Genomic DNA, 17,889 nt, shown 5'->3' with positions numbered 1-17,889 from the left:
GAGAAGCCTGAATGCCATCTGGGCGCCTGTTAAATACGGCTCTTCAGGGCCCAGCCTAGGTCTCCAGGATCAGAGTCTCAGGGAAAATGCCTTGGAGACGGGTTTTTAGAATCCCCTGGGGTTCTTGGCAGATTTGGGAAGCCTAGCTTGAAAATAGAGGTTGCTGGGAAGTAGCATGGAGGAAAGAGCTTAGCTTTGGAGTTCAGCAGACCCGCGCCTGTGTCATCGCTGTGTGACCTTGAGCAAGTTACTTCACCTCTCTTGAGTTCTCTTGTCTCTGAAACGGCAGTGGCGAGTGCCTGGCATAGGCGCCTGTTACGTCACTGGCATGCGCCTTGTGCATCTTACCTGCGTCATCATTGTTTGCTTTCCACGTCAGTCTCTTCATCTCCATGGTGGGTACGATGAGACCGCCTCGTCCGCTGGGCTGGGGGACGCGGTGGGCTCCCGTGTGTGAGGCTCGGTGCAGACCCAGACAGAGCAGACTTGGAAGAGTCTGTTGCTTGATGTGAGCGTCCTGACGGCAAATACTTTGTCTGCTGCCTTTGTCTTACTGTGTTGGAGCCCCTTCTCCTTTGAGAGCAGACGCCGTCCGTCACTGCAGATGGTTTCTTGAAAATCTTTCTCAGCTTTGTGCCACGGAAATCAGACATCTCCTCTTTGTTTTATGTCTTACTTCTTGTCTCCTTACCCTTGTTTTTGAGGACTGTGATACTGTAATTAGGAGCCGTTACTAAGTACCTTTGGAATATTAATGACAGATGAGTCAAGATGTGTGATGTCATGGGCCGAATGTAGTAGCCCAAAATTTGTAGCACAAATTTTTTGTGCTAGACTCTTGAGTGTTAGAGAAGAGTTTCAGCCTATAATCCCAGAGGGGAGAAAGGGTGGCAGCTCTATGCCAAAAATATTCGGGACCCACTAAACATTTTATAGGTGGGTTACGGAGAGGGCTGGCCCACAGCGGCGCTCAGAGGCCGGTGGACCGCGTGCGTTTTTGTCGCAGGCAGGGCTGGGGCTGGAGCTGGGCCACTGTGGTTCCCAGCCCAGGCCCCTGCGTCATCCTGCTTCTCCACTCTCCCCTGCTGGAGCCTGGGCCGCCTGCTCTCCTGTTCCTCACCGAGTCCACTCTCCACAGCGTTTGTGGGCAGCGACGCGGGCAGTGTGGGGGAAGGCCAGTCAGGAGACTCAGGCGTGGAGGCACTCAGGGAGCCGGGCACTCGGGGAGAGGTGGGGGGGGGCTGACCTGTGAGCGCCCTGACCGCCTGATGAGGGCACACTCCTGGGGAGCGCTCCCCCGGAAGCTGGGCCCAGCTCCCGTCTGCGCCTTTGCCCCTTTCTTCACATAGGCTGCAGTGAGTGCCTCTGGTGCCGGCTCCACCCTGAGCTTAGAGATAGTCCCTGCCACCCGGGGAAGACGGACACACAGCTGGGCCGGGAGCACAGGTCTTGGCGTGTGTGTGTGTGTGTGTGTGTGTGTGTGCGTGCGTGTGTGTGTGCGCGCATGCGTGTGCATGTTGGCAGGGGTGCTGAAGTCAGGAGTGCTGGTAAAGGAGTCAGGTTTGCTGGGTTCAGTGTGAGCTCTCCTACTTAATATGACCTTGCCAAGTTACTTCACCTCTCTGCGCCTTCAGGGGCGTAAAACTCCTGGGCAGGTTCACAGGTTGAATAGGTAAAGCGTCCAGGACGCTTCTGGCACTCTCTAAGTAGAAGTTATCAATGATGCTAGCATAAATATGATCGTTTCTAAAAAATATGTTTTGTGGCGCGCTCTGTAGTTCTCGTCCACGTATTGTGCTTTGCTTTGATTGGTCCGTTAATGGAAAGAATTGGGGTTTCCCCACTTTGGCTCTGCTGGCGCCCTGGGAGGGGTGAGTCTTTGTGGTGGAGCCTGCTTTGTTCATTGAGCTGCTGGCCTCTCCTCGCTGGTTTTCAGCAGCACCTTTCCAGGGTGGCCGCCAGAAAGACCCTCAGCCGTGGGGGGTGTCCCCAGAGGGCCAGGGCAGGCGGGGTAGGAGGTGGGCAAAATCACCCAGCTGTTGAGAACCACTGAGCTAGCGTGCTGCAAATGTTGGTATTTAATTGCTTCTTTGAGGGAAATTTACTAATGTTTTGTATGTATTCTTTTAATTAAAGTGTAGTTGGTTTACAGTATTACTTTCATTGATTCAGTATTTTAATAGATTTACTTCATTTAAAGGCTTCTCTTGTGGCTCAGTTGGTAAAGAGTCTGCCTGCAATGCAGGAGAGCCCGGTTCAATTCCTGGGTCAGGAAGATCCGCTGGAGAAGGGATAGGCTACCCACTCCAGCGTTCTTGGGCTTCTCTCGTGGCTCACTTGGTAAAGAATCCACCTGTAATGCTGGAGACCCCCGTTCAATCACTGTGTTGGGAAGATCCCCTGGAGAAGGGAAAGGCTACCCACTCCAATATTCTGGCCTGGAGAATTCCACGGACTGTATAGTTCATGGGGTCACAAAGAGTTGGACATGACTGGAAGATTTTCGCTTTTTCACTCCGCTTAAAGTTATTATAAAGTGTTGGTGGCCTTCCACTGCTGTGGTATGTTTTGAGCAGGCCCCTCATCTTGTATAGACGAGAGGGATGGTGTTAAGGGATCCTCTGAGCCCAGAGCACGTCAGAGCCTTCCTCTAGAGGGCTGGCAGCACCGCAAGAGGGCCGGGCCACACACTTGCCTTCTGCGGAGACAGGGCTGGGGCGTCTGTGAGGCCCAGGGCCGACGGCTCTGCTCTGGTCTGGGAGGTGGGGGTTAGCTCTGACCATGTCCATCTCCTTTTGCACAGCCCCTCGTAAAGCTCTCAGGAGAGGGGATCGGAGCGTCCCCTGCCTAGAAGACATGCTGGCACTGCATCCGAAGGATGAGAGGAGTGCGCCAAGTGCCCATGTGGAGCGGAGGGAACCGCCTGTGGGTGGCCGGGAGGCGTGGGGCACCTGGCTGGGTTTAAAGGACTGTAATGATGTGTTTTTCTGCTCTGCTTCCCGACCTGGCTGGGAGCTCCTCAGTGGTGCGCTGTGTGTGGTTTGTCCTGGCACCAAGTCGTGACTCGAAGGTGGAGACAGGAGGTGTCGGTGGGCGAGAGCCAGCGCTGCTCTGATGCCAGTTTCAACCTCCACTCGGCCGTTTTTGACCGCTGTGGCCTCCAGAAACTTCGTTACCCTCTGTGACCCCAGAGCGTGCTGGGTGACGGGGTTGACTGTACCTTTTGTAAAGAGTGGGCGTGGGGATGAAGTGAGGTCACGCAGGGGCAGCTCTGGGCGGAGCACACACCCAGTGTGAGCATGTGGGCTCCTGGGCCCACTCTCTTGCTTTTGTTGGGTTTCACCAAGGTTGCTCTTTTTAAAAAGGGCCTGCCATCTGAAAAAGCTCGCAACCACTGGCCTAAGAGAACTAAATCTGTGTGTGGGCACTTTGACTTGGCATGAACACGCGCAACTGAAATTTTAGTTCCTGTACTGGTCTAGGCTTTTGGGGATTTGTTCATTTGAAAGGCAACCTGAGCAGTGCTAAGGAACACGTTTGCTCCTAGCTTTCTGATGAGGGAGGTGAGCGGGAACCAGAGACACATGGCGGCCGGAGCCCCTGGCGCCTGGGGAGCAGGCAGAGCGCAGGTCCCGCCAGGCGTTGTTCTCAGCCCTTCCATGCGGCCTCTGGGTTTGATCTTCAACTACTCAGGCAGAGGGTGGGTGTTAGCTGCTGTGGGCTGGCTTGTTCATCCTCCTAGGGGACCTTCCTGCCCTGGGGAAGCCTGAGAGTTAAACATGTGTGTTTCCCTGGTCGCTGGCAGCTGGGGCTCCCGGCAGGAATCAGGTCCCATTTATGAAAGACGGGAGGCAGGAGTCAGGCGGAGACCGTTTCTTTCCCCCTTTGGGCTGTTTCCCGCTGACTAGTGGTGTCACCAAGACATGAGCCTTGCCTGTAGCATCGCCTGGTGTCCCTGACCATGTGGCAGCGGCTGCGGCCTGCGTTCCGTTGCAGCGGCCCTGTCGCTCCCTCGAACTCGGTCCTTCCCGCGCAGCTTGGATGTGACCACTCCCCTCGTTCGTCAGTCCTGTTTTGTTCAGGGAGCCATTCCTGGGGCCCCAGTTTAGAGCCAGCTGCTTCAGCCCTTAACAGCGATTGGAAGTCATCTAATTCCTTGAGATAAATCCCTTTCTGCTTAAAATTCCTAGAGTGGTTTCTGTATCCTGCGCTGAAAACCAGTGGATTCAGGTGAGTACGGTGATAATTCTCTCCCCTAGGGGAGGAGACTGCAGCAAGAGGTGGTTGCATAGCTTCACGGGGTACAAAGATGGTCCGGGTTTGGACTCAGTGCTTAGGCTTCTTTTCTGGGACACAGAAGCTCATGCTTCAGAAGGTTGCTGGGGTTAAAGGGGAGGAAGTGTACATGCCTGTGAGGCGCCTGGCCCGTGGCAGGCCTGTCAGTGTCTATTTGTTTACTTATTGCCCGACTACGGCTTTGACCGGGTTAGAATTAGTGTCAGTAAATTGAGGTGTAACGTTGTAACTAAGACTTTTCTGTGCCATCTGCTTGCCAGTGTTCTTTTTAACTGAAGGATGATTGCTTTACAGTGTTGTGTTAGGTTTTGCTATACAGCAAAGTGAATCAGCTACATGCATATCTGTATATCTGCCCCCTCTGGAGCCTCCCTCCCCCCATCCCCCCATCCCACCCCTCTAGGTCATCTCAGAGCTCCAAGCTGAGCTCCCCGTCTATACAGCATCTTCCCACTGTTTAATACTAAGCAGCGATTATAATAATATCAATATTAATATCAATAGTATCAATCACTGTTTAATAACAAGCAGCGATCTGTTTAATACTTTGCCTGTATTCCTGATGACTTCGATCTGGCATTAGTGATACACAAAACGCCTACTGTATATCTGAGCTGCTGGGGCACGTGTGCGCACACGCACTGCTGTGGTGCTTGGAGGGAGCAGTGATGGGCGCTCTCTTGCCCTCCCGCCTGCTGGGCTGGGGTCTTGGGGAACCAGGCCCTGAGCCTCTCTGGGGCCTGGTGTCCTTGCTGCAGAAGGAACTGAGGGCATCCGCCTTTCAGAGCTCTTCTGAAAGTGAACGCAGGGCTCCGGTCAAGGTGCTGAGCCCCGGTGCCAGGCTGGAAGGCACGGAGACGGGCAGACACACTGCAGGCGGCCGTGTGAGTCCCTGCGCTGGGCAGTGTGATGAGGGCTTGGGAAGAGGCAGGAGTGCAGCAGCAGATCCCTCAGGGGCCAGCAGGCCTCTGGAGCTGCCTCCTGGGTGCTCTCTGGCAAAGTCAAGGGAGCGGGGAGAGGCACAGCATTTCTCGGAAAGCGCCTTGACAAGAGGTGCTCAGGATGGAGCGCAGAGCTGGGAGAGGAGATGGGAAGGTGGTGGAGCCCAGAGTGGGTGGGGCTTCTGGGGACCACGGCACGTGGAGACCCCAGATCCGAAGCATGTAAGCGCCATAGGGAGGAAGACACAGGTGTGCGCAGGGCTGCTGAGCTGCCTCCAGGAGAGAGGGCGGAGCCTGGAAGAGGCGGGGCCCGGGTCCCAGCACAATGTGCGCACAGGGGGCGCTTCACCCCCTCGGGCGCCTCCCAGCTCTCAGGTCGAGCCGGCGAGCACCCACCCCTGACGCCACAGAGGCCCGCGCCGCCCCGGCTCGCATGCGGGGCTGGGGCAGGGAGAGAAAGAGGAGAGGCGCCCTGGAGACCCTGCAGGCTGGTGGTTGGAGCGCGCCTTTCCCCCAGGTGTTGGACTCATCCAGACCGCGTGTTCCAGAGCGTGGAGCAGGCTGGTTCAGCTCTGAGTCCCGAGGCTCGGGCTCCGGGCCGGGGAGACCTCGGCCGAGAGAGGTTAGACCCGGCGCCGCCTCGGCCTTGAGCCTGAGAAGCAGGGAAGGTCCCAGCAGGCAGGGCGCCCCGTAGGCGGTCTCCGTTGCTGCCAGTGAGAGATCTGCGGGGTCTCCAGTGCTCCCAGCCCGTCCTTCCTCCTCGGGTCGGTGCTTTCCCAGGCACGGGTTGACCCTGGCTCCCTCAGCGCAGGGTTTTCTGTCTTCCGATGTGAATTCCTGCACCAGATGGATTTGCAGTAGCTCAGCTCCCTCGATTGTGGAGTGCCTGCGCTTGGCTTTTCAAACCCCGGTTACACAGCTGGGCTCTCACCAGCTGTGGTTGTGACACCTGGGAGGTCATCGGCGGCCTTGACCAGAGATGTTTCTCTCGCTCCCCCTGCACTTCGGTCTGAGGTTGCCCTTCAGGTGTGGCGACGGTGCAGCGGATAGGGTCACTCGCAGATGCGGGACGGGAGCGTCTGACAGGCCCTCTGTCGGGACACAGCTGGGCTCGGAAGGGACAGCTGGGTCCCTGAGGGTGTGTTGCCTCCTTACACTTTGCTAGGCTTTGTGGGTTTGCTTTGCCAGCAAGTCACAGGCATGATAGTTTCTTCATCGACGGCCTGCAGTGGACCAAGCCTCATGCTAGGCACTGTGTTTCTCATCGTCCGTCCTTCCCAGGGATACTTAGAATCTGCCATTTGCCAAGACACCGTTCTAGGTGCTTGGGATTCATTTCTGGATGAAACAAGGACCTTTGTCCTCAGAGAGCTTAGACAGTGTTCTAGTGGGGGGGTGCAGATAATACTCACAGTGAATAAATGAATGAAGCCATGATAAGCGCTGTGAAGAAAATGAGAGAGTAGAGGCAGTGGGTGGGACGGGGCACTGGAGAAGGCGGGTTGTGGAATGGTCAGAGTGCCCAGTGAAGCCGTGCTTCTCAGGGGGACGAGGAGGGGAGGTTCTAGCAGAGACTTGAAGTGCGTCAGGAAGGCCATGAGCGCAGACGTCTGGGAGCGGAGCAACTTAGGTTGAGGAGGGGCGCGGGCAGGCCTGGTGCGTTGGAGGAGCAGTGAGGAGCCTGTGAGATGGACCAAGTGAGCCGTGAGGAGGGGCGCAGTGAGGTCAGTGGGGCCCAGTCCCATGTGGGCCTGAGCCTGCGGTCGGTGATGGCAGGGATGCCCGGACTTGGGCAGTGGGGTCTGAGCAGGAAATTCAAGTTTGGAGTTGTTGGCCTCGTCCAGGGTTTGGAACAGATGAGGTCACCGCTCATCAAGGAGTGAGCCTGAAGGCGCGTGAAGGCTGAGAAGCCTGGGGAGAGGAGGTGGCCAGCTGGGGTGGGAAGCTAGGGGGAAGCCGGGTGGCAGGGCAGGGCGTGATCTGCTGGGCCCAGGGTGCTGGTGTCGGGGAGATGCGGGTTGACCCGTGACTCAGCAAGGGGCCCAGAGCTGTGCCAGTGGAGCGGTGCAGGGCGAAGCATCACCGGGGTGAAGCTACCGGGACGGGAGGAGGCAGGCTGGAAACAGCGAGCACAGCGATTCTTCCGGTGGGTTTTCTGCATCAGGGCCAAGAGTTGGGTGAGAGCTGGAGGGAGCAGCGCTATGGGGTTGGTTTCTCTTTTAAATGTTGGGGAAACCTTTGTTTTTGCTTTTGTCACTGTTTCTGCTCACCCTGTGAGAGAGAGGAGCAAACTCCGGTGCTTGGTCCTGGCGTTGCCTCCACAGGGGTGGTTCTGGTGCTCAGATAGAGGTGGTGGCTTTGGCCGGCGGGGCCATCCAGCGGGGCCGGCGGGGGAGCCGGGCGTGGGCACAGCTGTGGAGGCTGGACGTGGCCACCAGGGTCCGGAGTCCTCTTGTGTTCAGCGCACATAGATGACTCCATTGCTTTCAGGGCTGCTGGATTGTTTTTCTATGTGCAAACGTAGGTTTTAATCAACATATTTACTTTTTCAAAGGTCATTGTATCTTTCAGAGCAGTTGTAGGTTCACCGCACAATGAGGCAGCGATGCCATGTACCTGCCCCCGCAACGTGCATAGCTTCCCGTGCCATCAGCATCTCCCCCGCCCCACCCAGCACCATCAGCACCGAGTCCTTCGCTTGCATGAGGCTTCACTCTCCACACAGCAGGTTCCGTGGGTTTGCACAGACGTGTAACGACAGGTCCACATCATGGTGCCTGTCGTTCCGGCCCTGACAGCCCCTCTGCCCATCCCCCATTGTCCTCTCCCCCTCAGCCCCGGGACGGCTGACCTCTCTTGGGTCTTCATGGCGAGCATACGGTATAGAGCCTTTGCAGACTGGCTTCTCTCACTGACTCATAGGCCTTTAAGGCGCCTCTGTGGCCTTCAGTGCCTGCCTGGCTCGTCTCCTCTTGGTGCTGAATGCTCACGGCCTGGGAGATGCCACGAAGAGAGGTCCGAGGGGAGCAAGACCGGCACAGGCTGGGTGTGAGGTGTGAGGTGTGAGGTGTCCCTCCTCGTCTGCATCCTTGGTCTCCGGGAAGCCGCCCTCCTCCGGCTGCTGCCCGAGAAGACCCTTTGGCCCCTGTAGCCCAGGTCCAGGCCTGCTCGCTCAGGGACACCTCCATGCTTCTCTGCGCGCACGCACCCTGAAGCGTTTCTGCAGTGCTTACCACTCTCGGGAGGGCTGGTCCAGGCTCCGTGGGGGACCAGCCTCACGGGCCTTCTGTGACCTTCCGTGTGTCCTGAGGAGCTCGAGTACACATGGGGGGCTCACGGGAGACCCTGGGGGAGCTCGTGTGTGTCACCTCAGCTGCCCCTACTACGGCTTTGGCTGCCCTCCTCCTGGGGGGCCATCGCCCAGTTGCTCCAGGTCCGGGGGCCCCCTGCAGCAGCACTCCCCAGAACGTGGAAGGGTCTGGAGCCCATGTGAGGGCAGCGTGGGGTCCACACCAGTAAAGGCCCAGACGTGCAGGGACATGACAGCAGCTGTCGTTTCCAGGGCTAGGGTGGGCTCGGCTGGAGAAACCTGCCTGCAGCCCTCGCTGGCATCAGAGGGCGCACTCTTCCTTGGCAGCTCTGCCTTCTACGCCCCCAGCCCCCGCCTCTGCACCGGCAGGGTGCTCTGCAGGGCCGTGTCCCGTGTGTGCAACAGTCCATCCGGCAAGAGGAACCATCTCATCTGCGGGTCGCCCCTCTGTCCCCCCACGGGCCTGCCGACCCCTCCTGGAGGACGTCCCACGTCTGCCCCTCGTGCTCTGGACGCTGTGAACGTGGAGACTCGCTGAGGTCCCCAGGGAAGGGTGGGGGCCCCCTTGCTGTGGTTCCACAGCTCCCTGCTGTTGCTATGGCAGCGCCATTGTGCGATGTCATTGTTGGGTGCCCCCGGAGGGACTCCGTCTCCCTCGTCCGGTGCTGGCACCTGGTCAGAACCCAGGAGACGCTGGTCAGGTTGCTGAATTCAGCCTCCTCCATTTCCTCTGTGGATACCTGTGGGGGCCCAGTGCTGGGGTGCAGCCGCCGACAAGCCCCTTCCCCCAGAAAGTGCCACAGGGCCCTTGTGGTCTCTTGTGACCGCAAGTTGTGAGAGATGCTCCGTGTCAGGCTTGAGCTGCTGGTGGGGGATCAGAAGCACAGTCTGGGGAGAGGAATGGGGGTGGTGGAAGGCCGGGCTGGGGGGCCCGTTTGGAATAGGGGAGTCAGGGAGGGCCTCGCTGAGCAGGGACAGGTGAGCAGAGGTCTGCACGAGATGAGGAAGGCCACGGCAGGCCCAGAGGCTCTGAGGCTGCCGGGGACTGGCCGGGTCTCTGAGGTATGTGGGCTCCGCTGCCCTTTCCCCACCTCCCCGAGAGGCAGCCGGCGTGGTGGGCCCCCCGTGCCTGGTCCATGGCGGCCTGTGCAGCCTTCACCTGAGGCGCCCTGCGGCGCTTACTGCTGGACCCCAGACCTGTGCTGTCCAGCATGTTGGCCACTGGCCACATGTGGCTGTTTAAATGGAACTAAAATGGGTATTTTGGCTTCTCAGTGCCACTGGCCACATTCCAGTGCTCAGTAGCCACACGTGGCCAGTGTCTGCCACACGAGACGGCTTGGATTTACATGTTCCCGGCACTGTGGGGCGTTGTGTTGTCCAGCGCTGGTCTAAGTGGTCCAGATGACATCTCTGACTTGACTTTAAGCCTTTGTTATCACGTGTGAAAGTAGCACGTGGTGGTTGTAAAACAAGTGAGTCAGTAGGGAGGTGTGTGAAGCCCAGGGGAGCCTGTGGAAGGAGCCATCCCCGGGACCCTGTGGAGAGGGAGCTGGCAGACAGGGGGCCTGCCTCCTCCTCTGGAAGGAGGGGTGGGGCAAGAGCCACCTGCCGCGTGTTGCGGGTCTCACCTGAGGCCGGTCTGGCACTGCCTGTGAGCTCGGGGGTGAGGTTCAGAGTCCCCGATACTGACGGGGGGAGCCTGCCTCTCCAAGGGGTGTTCTGAGGTGTCTTGTCCCTCCAGCGACTTGAGGAGGGGCGGTTCAGAGAGTGCCGTCCTGGAGCCAGAGACGTGACTCCGACCTGCCCTTCGGGCTGGGGCGGGCCCTGGGCTTCGTTTTCCTGAACCCTGGTCTCCTCGTCTCTGGTGTGGCAATAACCAGGCGACACACACTGCCTGGCATAGTGGTCAGTGCTATGCCCTGTCCAGAATTTATCAGGAATCTCTTCCCCGCTTCTTGGTTTAGTAAACGAACGAGTGAAGGAATGCTCAGAAGTGCCAGCTTGCCCAAGAAACGAGCAGCCAAAAAAAGAGAAACAAAGGGTTCCGTTGGTCCTGGAGGGTGAACCTGAAGGATCTCTTTCACGTTATGGTGACTTGATTAAAGTCAGGCCACCGGCTGGTTTTTTGTGGTCTCACTAGTTCTCTGTTAGGTGGAGGAACTCAAGGGAACAGGAAGGTGTTCTGGGAAATCCCAGCTGGGTCTGATGATCTGCTTCCTTCTGTTTGAGGATTAGGAAACTTGTCTATACCTGAGGAAAGAAAGCCTTTATGTTCAGCTGCTTGCTGTTGGGTGCTGACTTTGACATGCCCGTTGGCCTCAGGTGGGGGCAGTCAGGGACTTTTTGTTCCAGAGTGCTGGAGCCAGTAATCAGGAGCGGCTCTGTACGTGCCCTGTTCAGTAACCGGACTATGTTCCTGGTAAACCTCATGGGCTGCACTGATTTCTCTGCGTCGTTTCTGCCCTGGCTTCTGCAAGGTGTTCATGTCCTTAGCAGCTCCACAGCCACAAGCAAGGTAGTTTTGGGGAGTGGGGGGTGAAGAGAAGGTCTTTGTTCTTTGCAAGATTCGTTTGGCTTCCTGACTTGATGCCACACCCATAGTGTCCTGCACTGTCGGGAAGTCGCGTGCTGCATCTTTATGGAAACTGAAGTTATGGTCAGCCTGGGAGGGTGACTCAGTGTGCGTTCAGGACACTCTGTGGGGGTACAAGGGCGTGGAGGAACCCACAGGCTGACCCATTCCTGCAACACACTTCTTCGGCTGCCAGCTACTCACTGCTCAGAAATAAACTTCCCTCTGCCCAGTTGAGTATAAGAGCTGTTCTACTTAAAAAATGTTAGTGGAACGATAGAGCGGTTAACACTGTCTTGCTCAGTTTTCCACCTTGAGTAGTGCCTATTTTAAAACGACTGCGTGTTTGCTTGTAGAGCCCTGGACACTCGATGTAGCTGACATTTAAACTCTGCTGTGCCTTCTGCATTTTTCATGTGCACGTCTTACTGGATTGCCACATCAGATCAGCTAGTTCCTGTTTATGTGAACTGAGCTGGGTCTGTAAGGGAGAGTTGTTTCAATTCCACTTCTGCTGATTCTCTGTTGTGAGTCGTCGTGGTTTGTCTCGGGATTCCTGTAAGGCTCTATATATGGAGGAGTGATGAGTCATCCAGATTTGCCTAATGGCCGTGGTAACCCCCCCTCCCCGCCACAGTCCACTTTCGCATTCATTCCCCTTTGCTTTCAGCCAGAGGCTTTTAGAATTCAAGCTCTGTGTACAGTGTTACAGGGAAGAGTGAATGTTTGTAGAGGTCTGAAAACTAGGGTTTGGAATTAAGTTCTCATTTCCTTTAGGTTTCAGGATTGGGTGGTTAAATACATTTCCTAGCAGGAGAGGAAAGAAGTGAAAGTGTTAGTCACTTAGTCGTGTCCGACTCTTCAAGACCCCATGGACCTGTAGCCTGCCAGGCTCCTAATTCTCCAGGCAAGAGTCCTGGAGTGGGTTGCCATTCTTTTCTCCAGGGGATCTTTCCAACCCAGGGATCAAACCTGGGTCTCCTGCATTGCAGGCGGATTCTTTACCATCTGAGGCACCAGGGAAGCCTAGGAGGGGAGGTCCAGGGGAAGAGGTCAGGAGGGCACGGGCTCTGCCTCCCAGCCCACACCCTACAGGGCTGTGTCGGCTGAAAAAGTGCACCACCCAAAACGGAGAATTCTGCGTCACTCCGTGCGTTCCTGAGGACCGTAGCCCGGGAAGGCAGCCTCTCTGATAGCTCTGATGGCCTGACTGTTCCAGAGAGATAAACAAGGAGCCAGGGTCTGGAGTTTTTTGATGGGAGAAAGAAACAACTTGTAGTCAAACACAAAAGATTATCGTTAATCACAGAAAGACGATATCTCAAGTTAATGGGTTTTAGAGCTTTTCTCCATATGGGAAGATGCAAGAGTCTGTGCTGATTGAAACCATCGTTTAATTATCCAGGGCCAGTCGTCTGGTTCTCTCCACCCTGAACCCCCCAGGGTGCACCGGAGGGTCTTCTGCAGTAGCTGCTGGCCGGATGGTAGGCAGCGTTCGTGTTTACTGGGGTGGCGGCTCGCATGGTTTACTGGGATTTACATGGGTTTACTGGGTCGCATGTTTTTTGTTGTTGTTGTTCACAGGTGGAAGAGAGCCTAGTATGAGGAGGAAGAAGAGGGCAAGCGGCCAGTTAGACGAGAAGGAATGTTTCCCGGTCAGCCCCCACCCTCCTATCTGACTGTTTACTCTGAGCCTTTACCCTGGAACGAACAGGTTTCATTCTTTTTAGAAGTTCCTTTGACAGCAGTTGTTTTTAAAGCAGAGGAAATTGAGTGGTGGTGAGAGATTATGGAGAAGGAAATGGCAACCCACTCTGGTGCTCTTGCCTGGAAAATCGCGTGAACGGAGGAGCCTGGTATGCTACAGTCCGTGGGGTTGCAAAGAGTCAGACATGACTGAGCGACTTCACTTTCACTTTTCACTTTCAGAGTTTGTGGGGAGAAGACATAAATACATATTTGCTTAGGTGAATACTAGCTGTTGTAACAAACTTGAAACATGTTTGAAGATTCAAACACAGCGGAGGTTCATTTCCACTCTCTTCCGTGTCCTCCCCATCTCGGGGCTCTGTCCATTTCAACCTGAGGACTCCAGGCTCCTCTGCATCAGCTGGAGAGGGGACAGAGTCTGAATGTGCTGCATGTGGGGGGTTTCCTGGGGAGCGCACACTTGAGGGGGTGCACATCACCCCACTCACAGCTTATTGGCTGGCGCTCTGACCTGTGGCCACACACATCTGTGACTTGGGCTGGGAAACAGGCCACTGCCTGGATACAGATTTCTCAGGACGCAGGTCAGGTGGTCTGGTATTCCCATCTCTCTAAGAATTTTCCACAGTTTGTTGTGATCCACACAGTCAAAGGCTTTGGCTTAGTCAAATAAAGCAGAAGCAGCTGTTTTTCTGGAACTCTTGCTTTTTCGTGATCCAGCAGATGTTGGCAGTGTGACCTCGGAGCCTTGGCTGGCTGTTTTTCTCCACCCGTGGCCACACACACCTGTGAAGGAGGCTGGGAAACGGGGCCAGTGCCTGGATAATGAGGAAGTGGGTTTGGTGAAGAGCGAGGAGCCTTGGCCGGCCATTTTTCTGAATCATTTTTCTTGATCCCCTTTCTTCATAAGAAGTAATGCCTGGGGTCTATATGTTGAATGCTCTGTCACCCTCTTGCTTAAATAGTAGTTCTCGCCATCTGCAGCATCAACACCTCAGTGCCTGACATGACCCAGGGAGCATTCTGCATCCAGCCCCCGTCCTATGCCACAGCCACAAAACCCTACCAAAACGTGACTTAGAGTAACAGAGACAAAACGTGACGAAACGTGACGTAGAGTTCTCTGGGGACTCCCCAGGTGGTCCAGTGGTTAAGTCTCTGTGCTTCTAAAGCAGGGCACACACATTCCATCCCTGATTGGGGAACTAAGATCCTGCAAGCTGTGCGACTCAGCCCCCGCCCCCCCCCCCAAAAAAAAAGTGAATTCTCTGAGCCAGCGTGGGTTACCCCTGCACTTTGGCCTGCTATGCTGGCAAACTCTCGTTGTCCCTCTGAAAAACCTCCTCTGATCAGTTGTCCCCTGCCCAGACCCCCTCATTTGGATCCACAGTCCGTGGTCTTGTTTTGCAACAGCACCCACACCCTCTGCAGCCCCTCACCGTGAGCTTCCTGCGGGTTGAAGGCAGGGGCTGCGTCTTAGGCAGCTTATTTGTTCTGGTTCTGTTTTCCTGGCCAGTGCAAGCGCTTAGTAAGTGTTCGGTAAATCCTTTTAAGTGAATGAGGGATAGATTGTAAATCTAAAAGAGTAATAAAGAGATCTGGAACACTTAGCTCTTAAAATCTAAATATTTTTCTTCTCAGCTTTGTTATTGTTCTAGAATTTGAGAGAAGCTCCCCCCGTCAACAGTTTGAGCTCCCGCATCAGGTCACCCCGCGGTGTAGGTTTCAGATTGCACGCGTGGCGTCCACACTGGTGGTGTCTGCGAAACTGGCGTGTTCTTTCTGGGAGGTTTTTGCCTTTTGTTTTTAATGGTAAGCCTTCTTTTACATGTTTTCCCAAAGCTTGTATTTGTTTAGAAGTATGTAGGCAAATTTTGACCTTTTATGTTATCATTTTGTTTTTGTCGTTTCCACTTTTACACCTGCTGCTGATGTTCCTCTTTATAGTATTTCCCTACAGACTTTCTCTGAATTTTATCCATAAAAATGTGTTATCGCCACAGCTTGATATCCTGCTTTTTTTTTTTACTTATTGAAAACATTTTCTCACACGATTAAAAATGAATTGTTCATACATACTGGTGTCTTTGTGGTGGTATTCCATCCTGTGAATCATTTACTTATCCCATAATAAGGAAATGGCTTTTGTTCCTACTTTTTGGTGATAAAATGGGCTGAGGGCACCTCAGTGCGCACTGTGTGCATTCTGGGTGATTTCCTGGGGCACAATCCCAGAAGTGCTGCTGCTTCCTGACCGCGGCCCTGACCCCGGGTCGGCTCTGATCTGCCGCCTCCCGAGGTGAGGATGAGAGCCTCCGGGAGCCCTCTGTCCTGGCTGCAGGTTGATGGCAGCGAAGGTCCAGCCCCTGCTGTGTGAACGAGGAAACTCAGTGAGGGCCGGCGGACTGTTAGAAGCGTCCATAGCTCTGGCCTCTGGTTACTGAGTTCAAGTTTGGGAGGATTTGTCCTTCCACGTCCTGCGGTCTGCAGAATGCAGAGACTTTGGCTTCCTCCCTTCCTTTCCTTGGGCTCCCCTGGTGGCTCAGACGGTAAAGAATCTGCCTGCAAAGCAGGAGACCCAGGTTTGATCCCTGGGTTGAGAAGATCCTCTGGAGGAGGGCATGGCAGCCCACTCCAGTATTCTTGCCTGGAGGATCTTGTGGACAGAGGAGCCTGGCAGGCTACAGTCTATGGGGTCCCAAAGAGTCGGACACGACTGAGCAGCTAACATTTCTACTTTTCCCTTTTCTCCTTCCCCCGGGCACTTGCTCTGACTCATGGGACGGTGTGCTCTGAGCCCAGCACTGCTGGCTCGCCCTACCCTGCCTTTACCTGACACTCTCTCTTTCCCTCTGCCCTGGTCCCCGGGGCCGATTTCTGCACAGCTTCATGGCCCAGCCCAGCTGACACCTCTTCTGTGACGCCTACCCCGCCGTGGCCAGGGCAGAGGCAGCCTCCTCCAGGCGTGCTGCCCTCTGTTCCCGTAGCCTTCTTGGTTTAGTTCAGTGGTGTTCTGTCTCGCTCTTACTGTGGGCCCCTCAAAAACAGGGCCTGGGGCTTAGTCATCCCTGATGCCCAGCTGGTGTCCTTGCCTGGCCCTGGAGTGTTAGAACGTGACTCGGTTCTGTTCACCTGGCCGGCACGAGCTCTTGTTCTGGAGCTGCACGTAAGAGGCTGGTCTGTCTGAATCCTCACGGGCAAGGCCTGCGGTGTGCGCACTCCGGGCTGAGTGTTTTCCATACGAGAGAAGATGAGGATCTGCTGGGCTCCAGCGAATCCTGGGGCAGGGCCTGGATTTGCTGCTGTGGAGGGAGAGGGCGCAGGCAGGTGGGCTCCACAGGCTCCCTGGGTTGGGGACCTGCACTAGCCTGATCCTGGGAACAAGATCCTGGAAACGTTCTCATTACAAAGCAGGTGTTCACAGTTCGGTTTTTCTTTAGCAGATAGAATTGTTGGGCCGTTTAAAGCAAACTCTAAAAGTAATTCGCTGTTCATGGAAACTGCTGGAAAGGAGTTAATCTTAAATTCAATGCGTAGATTAAAGCATCAGTTAAACAGATAGCAGGGGAAGGGAACATTTATTAGTGAAGGAACAAAGTCCTCAGCCTTTGCAGCACAATAGAATTATTCAGAAAACTTGAAAAAAAAAAATTGTGCAGGCCCTGCCCTCAGAGACCAGTTTTAATCGGTTTAGGGTGAGAGCGAGGCATTAGGAGTTTCGAAAAAGCTGCCTAGGTGATTATAGTTTGCAGCCAGGATTGAGAACCGCTCTTGGAAAATACAGACTTAAGTCCAGATCCAAGTGTTCTGGTGTACTGTGTGACCTGAGGCAAGGTTATGTCTCTGAATTTCCTCATTTTGAGGAAAATTATGCATAAGCCTGTGGAGGACGGACACCTGTGTCTCTGGTCGTCATCGACTGTGTTTCCTGAACTTGGCCCTGCCTCGGAGATGAGCAGTGCTCAACATGTATTTGTTGAGTGAAAGAAATAACGTGTGTGACTGACTAGGTGGTGGTGGTTAGCCGTGCAGTCGTGTCCAACTCTTGCGACCCCATGAACTATAGCCTGCCAGGCTCCTCTGTCCATGGGATTTCCCAGGCAAGAATACTGAAGTGGGTAGCCATTTCCTTTTCCAGGGGATCTGCCCAACCCAGGGGTCAAATCTGTGTCTCCTGCATTGCAGGCAGTCTCCTGCATTAAAGATGGATTTGTAACCGCTGAGCCACCAGGGAAGCCCCGTGTGACTAGGGTCAGGATTCAACGAGATGCGGTGCTTGGCCCTATATAATGAGCAGACTGCTTTCAGTGTCATTGATAAGCACTCCTCACAGTCCCAAAGTGCGTAACCGGGAGGTGGTGCCTCAAAACCAAGAGGTTCTTTTCTTACCCAGAGTCCAGCAGCTTGTTAGCAGGGTGGGATGGGAGCCCAGCTCTGCCTGGTGCTGAATGCTTTCTTCCGCATGTGCTTTTTCCACCTGAGGTCTGATCTTACCGTCAGAACCCCTAAAACGGGAGAGCGCAGCCATTTTGTCCCTTTGCTCTGCCGCCATTGTGGTCGCGCCCACTCACAGTCCATGGAGCTTGCAGCCTGTCACTAACGAGCAGCGCCATTCTCCCTCTGTTCTTTGGTGTCCAGACAGAGATTCAGAATAAAGCTGTGTGTTTTTTCCCCTTAGCAGTGTTCTGTACTACATTATGTAGGCATTTCGCAGTGTCTTCTCTTTCTCTCTTCTTAAAAACCTAAGCTGATGTTAGAGAAGGCATCTCTGTTTCATCTTCCCTTCCTCTATTTAAATGTTGGGAGTGTTTGAAGGAGATTTCAAGGAGGTTGTGGCCCAGGATAACACGGGGTCTTGTTTTGCTCTCTGACTTATCAGTGGGAGGCTCTGAGGTGGTGGTGCAGTTTCAGGGTTAGTTAATGAATTACCTGTTAATGCAGCAAATCCAGCAGGTTATGCCAGGCCTTGGGGGTACAAAGACCAAGTAAGGTTCCCGTGTATGTAGTGGGCAGTGGCGCATAAATAACTGAAACATAGCCCTCAGCTCTCTGTCACA

The 17,889-nt window shown here is 54.9% G+C and overlaps 1 protein-coding gene and 1 long non-coding RNA gene across 16 annotated transcripts in view; both read left to right on the top strand.

Moving 5' to 3' along the window:
• Nucleotides 1-17,889, top strand: part of TBC1D14 (TBC1 domain family member 14) — a 109,375-nt gene that overhangs the window by 12,985 nt on the left and 78,501 nt on the right. Inside the window, exon 1 of one of the 15 annotated variants that reach the window (XM_086404666.1) lies at nt 10,906-11,065. The exons of the other annotated variants lie outside the window; for them this stretch is intronic. Coding sequence (XP_086260792.1) covers nt 11,034-11,065 — 32 coding nt within the window. The 5' untranslated portion in view covers nt 10,906-11,033. Of the gene's footprint in view, nt 1-10,905; nt 11,066-17,889 lie in introns of those variants that run through there. 15 annotated transcript variants of the gene reach the window in all.
• LOC147370216 (uncharacterized) lies at nt 12,293-12,854 on the top strand. Its single transcript, XR_015165120.1, has 2 exons — nt 12,293-12,606; nt 12,707-12,854. It is a non-coding gene; the product is annotated as an uncharacterized LOC147370216 (long non-coding RNA).

Source organism: Bos grunniens, chromosome 6 (genome assembly GCF_055505025.1).
Source record: "Bos grunniens cultivar Pamir isolate PY7600 chromosome 6, Bosgru_T2T1.0, whole genome shotgun sequence".
NCBI lineage: Eukaryota > Metazoa > Chordata > Mammalia > Artiodactyla > Bovidae > Bos > Bos grunniens.
The sequence above is the reverse complement of the archived record's forward strand: the minus strand, read 5'-3'. Positions and strand labels throughout refer to the sequence as shown.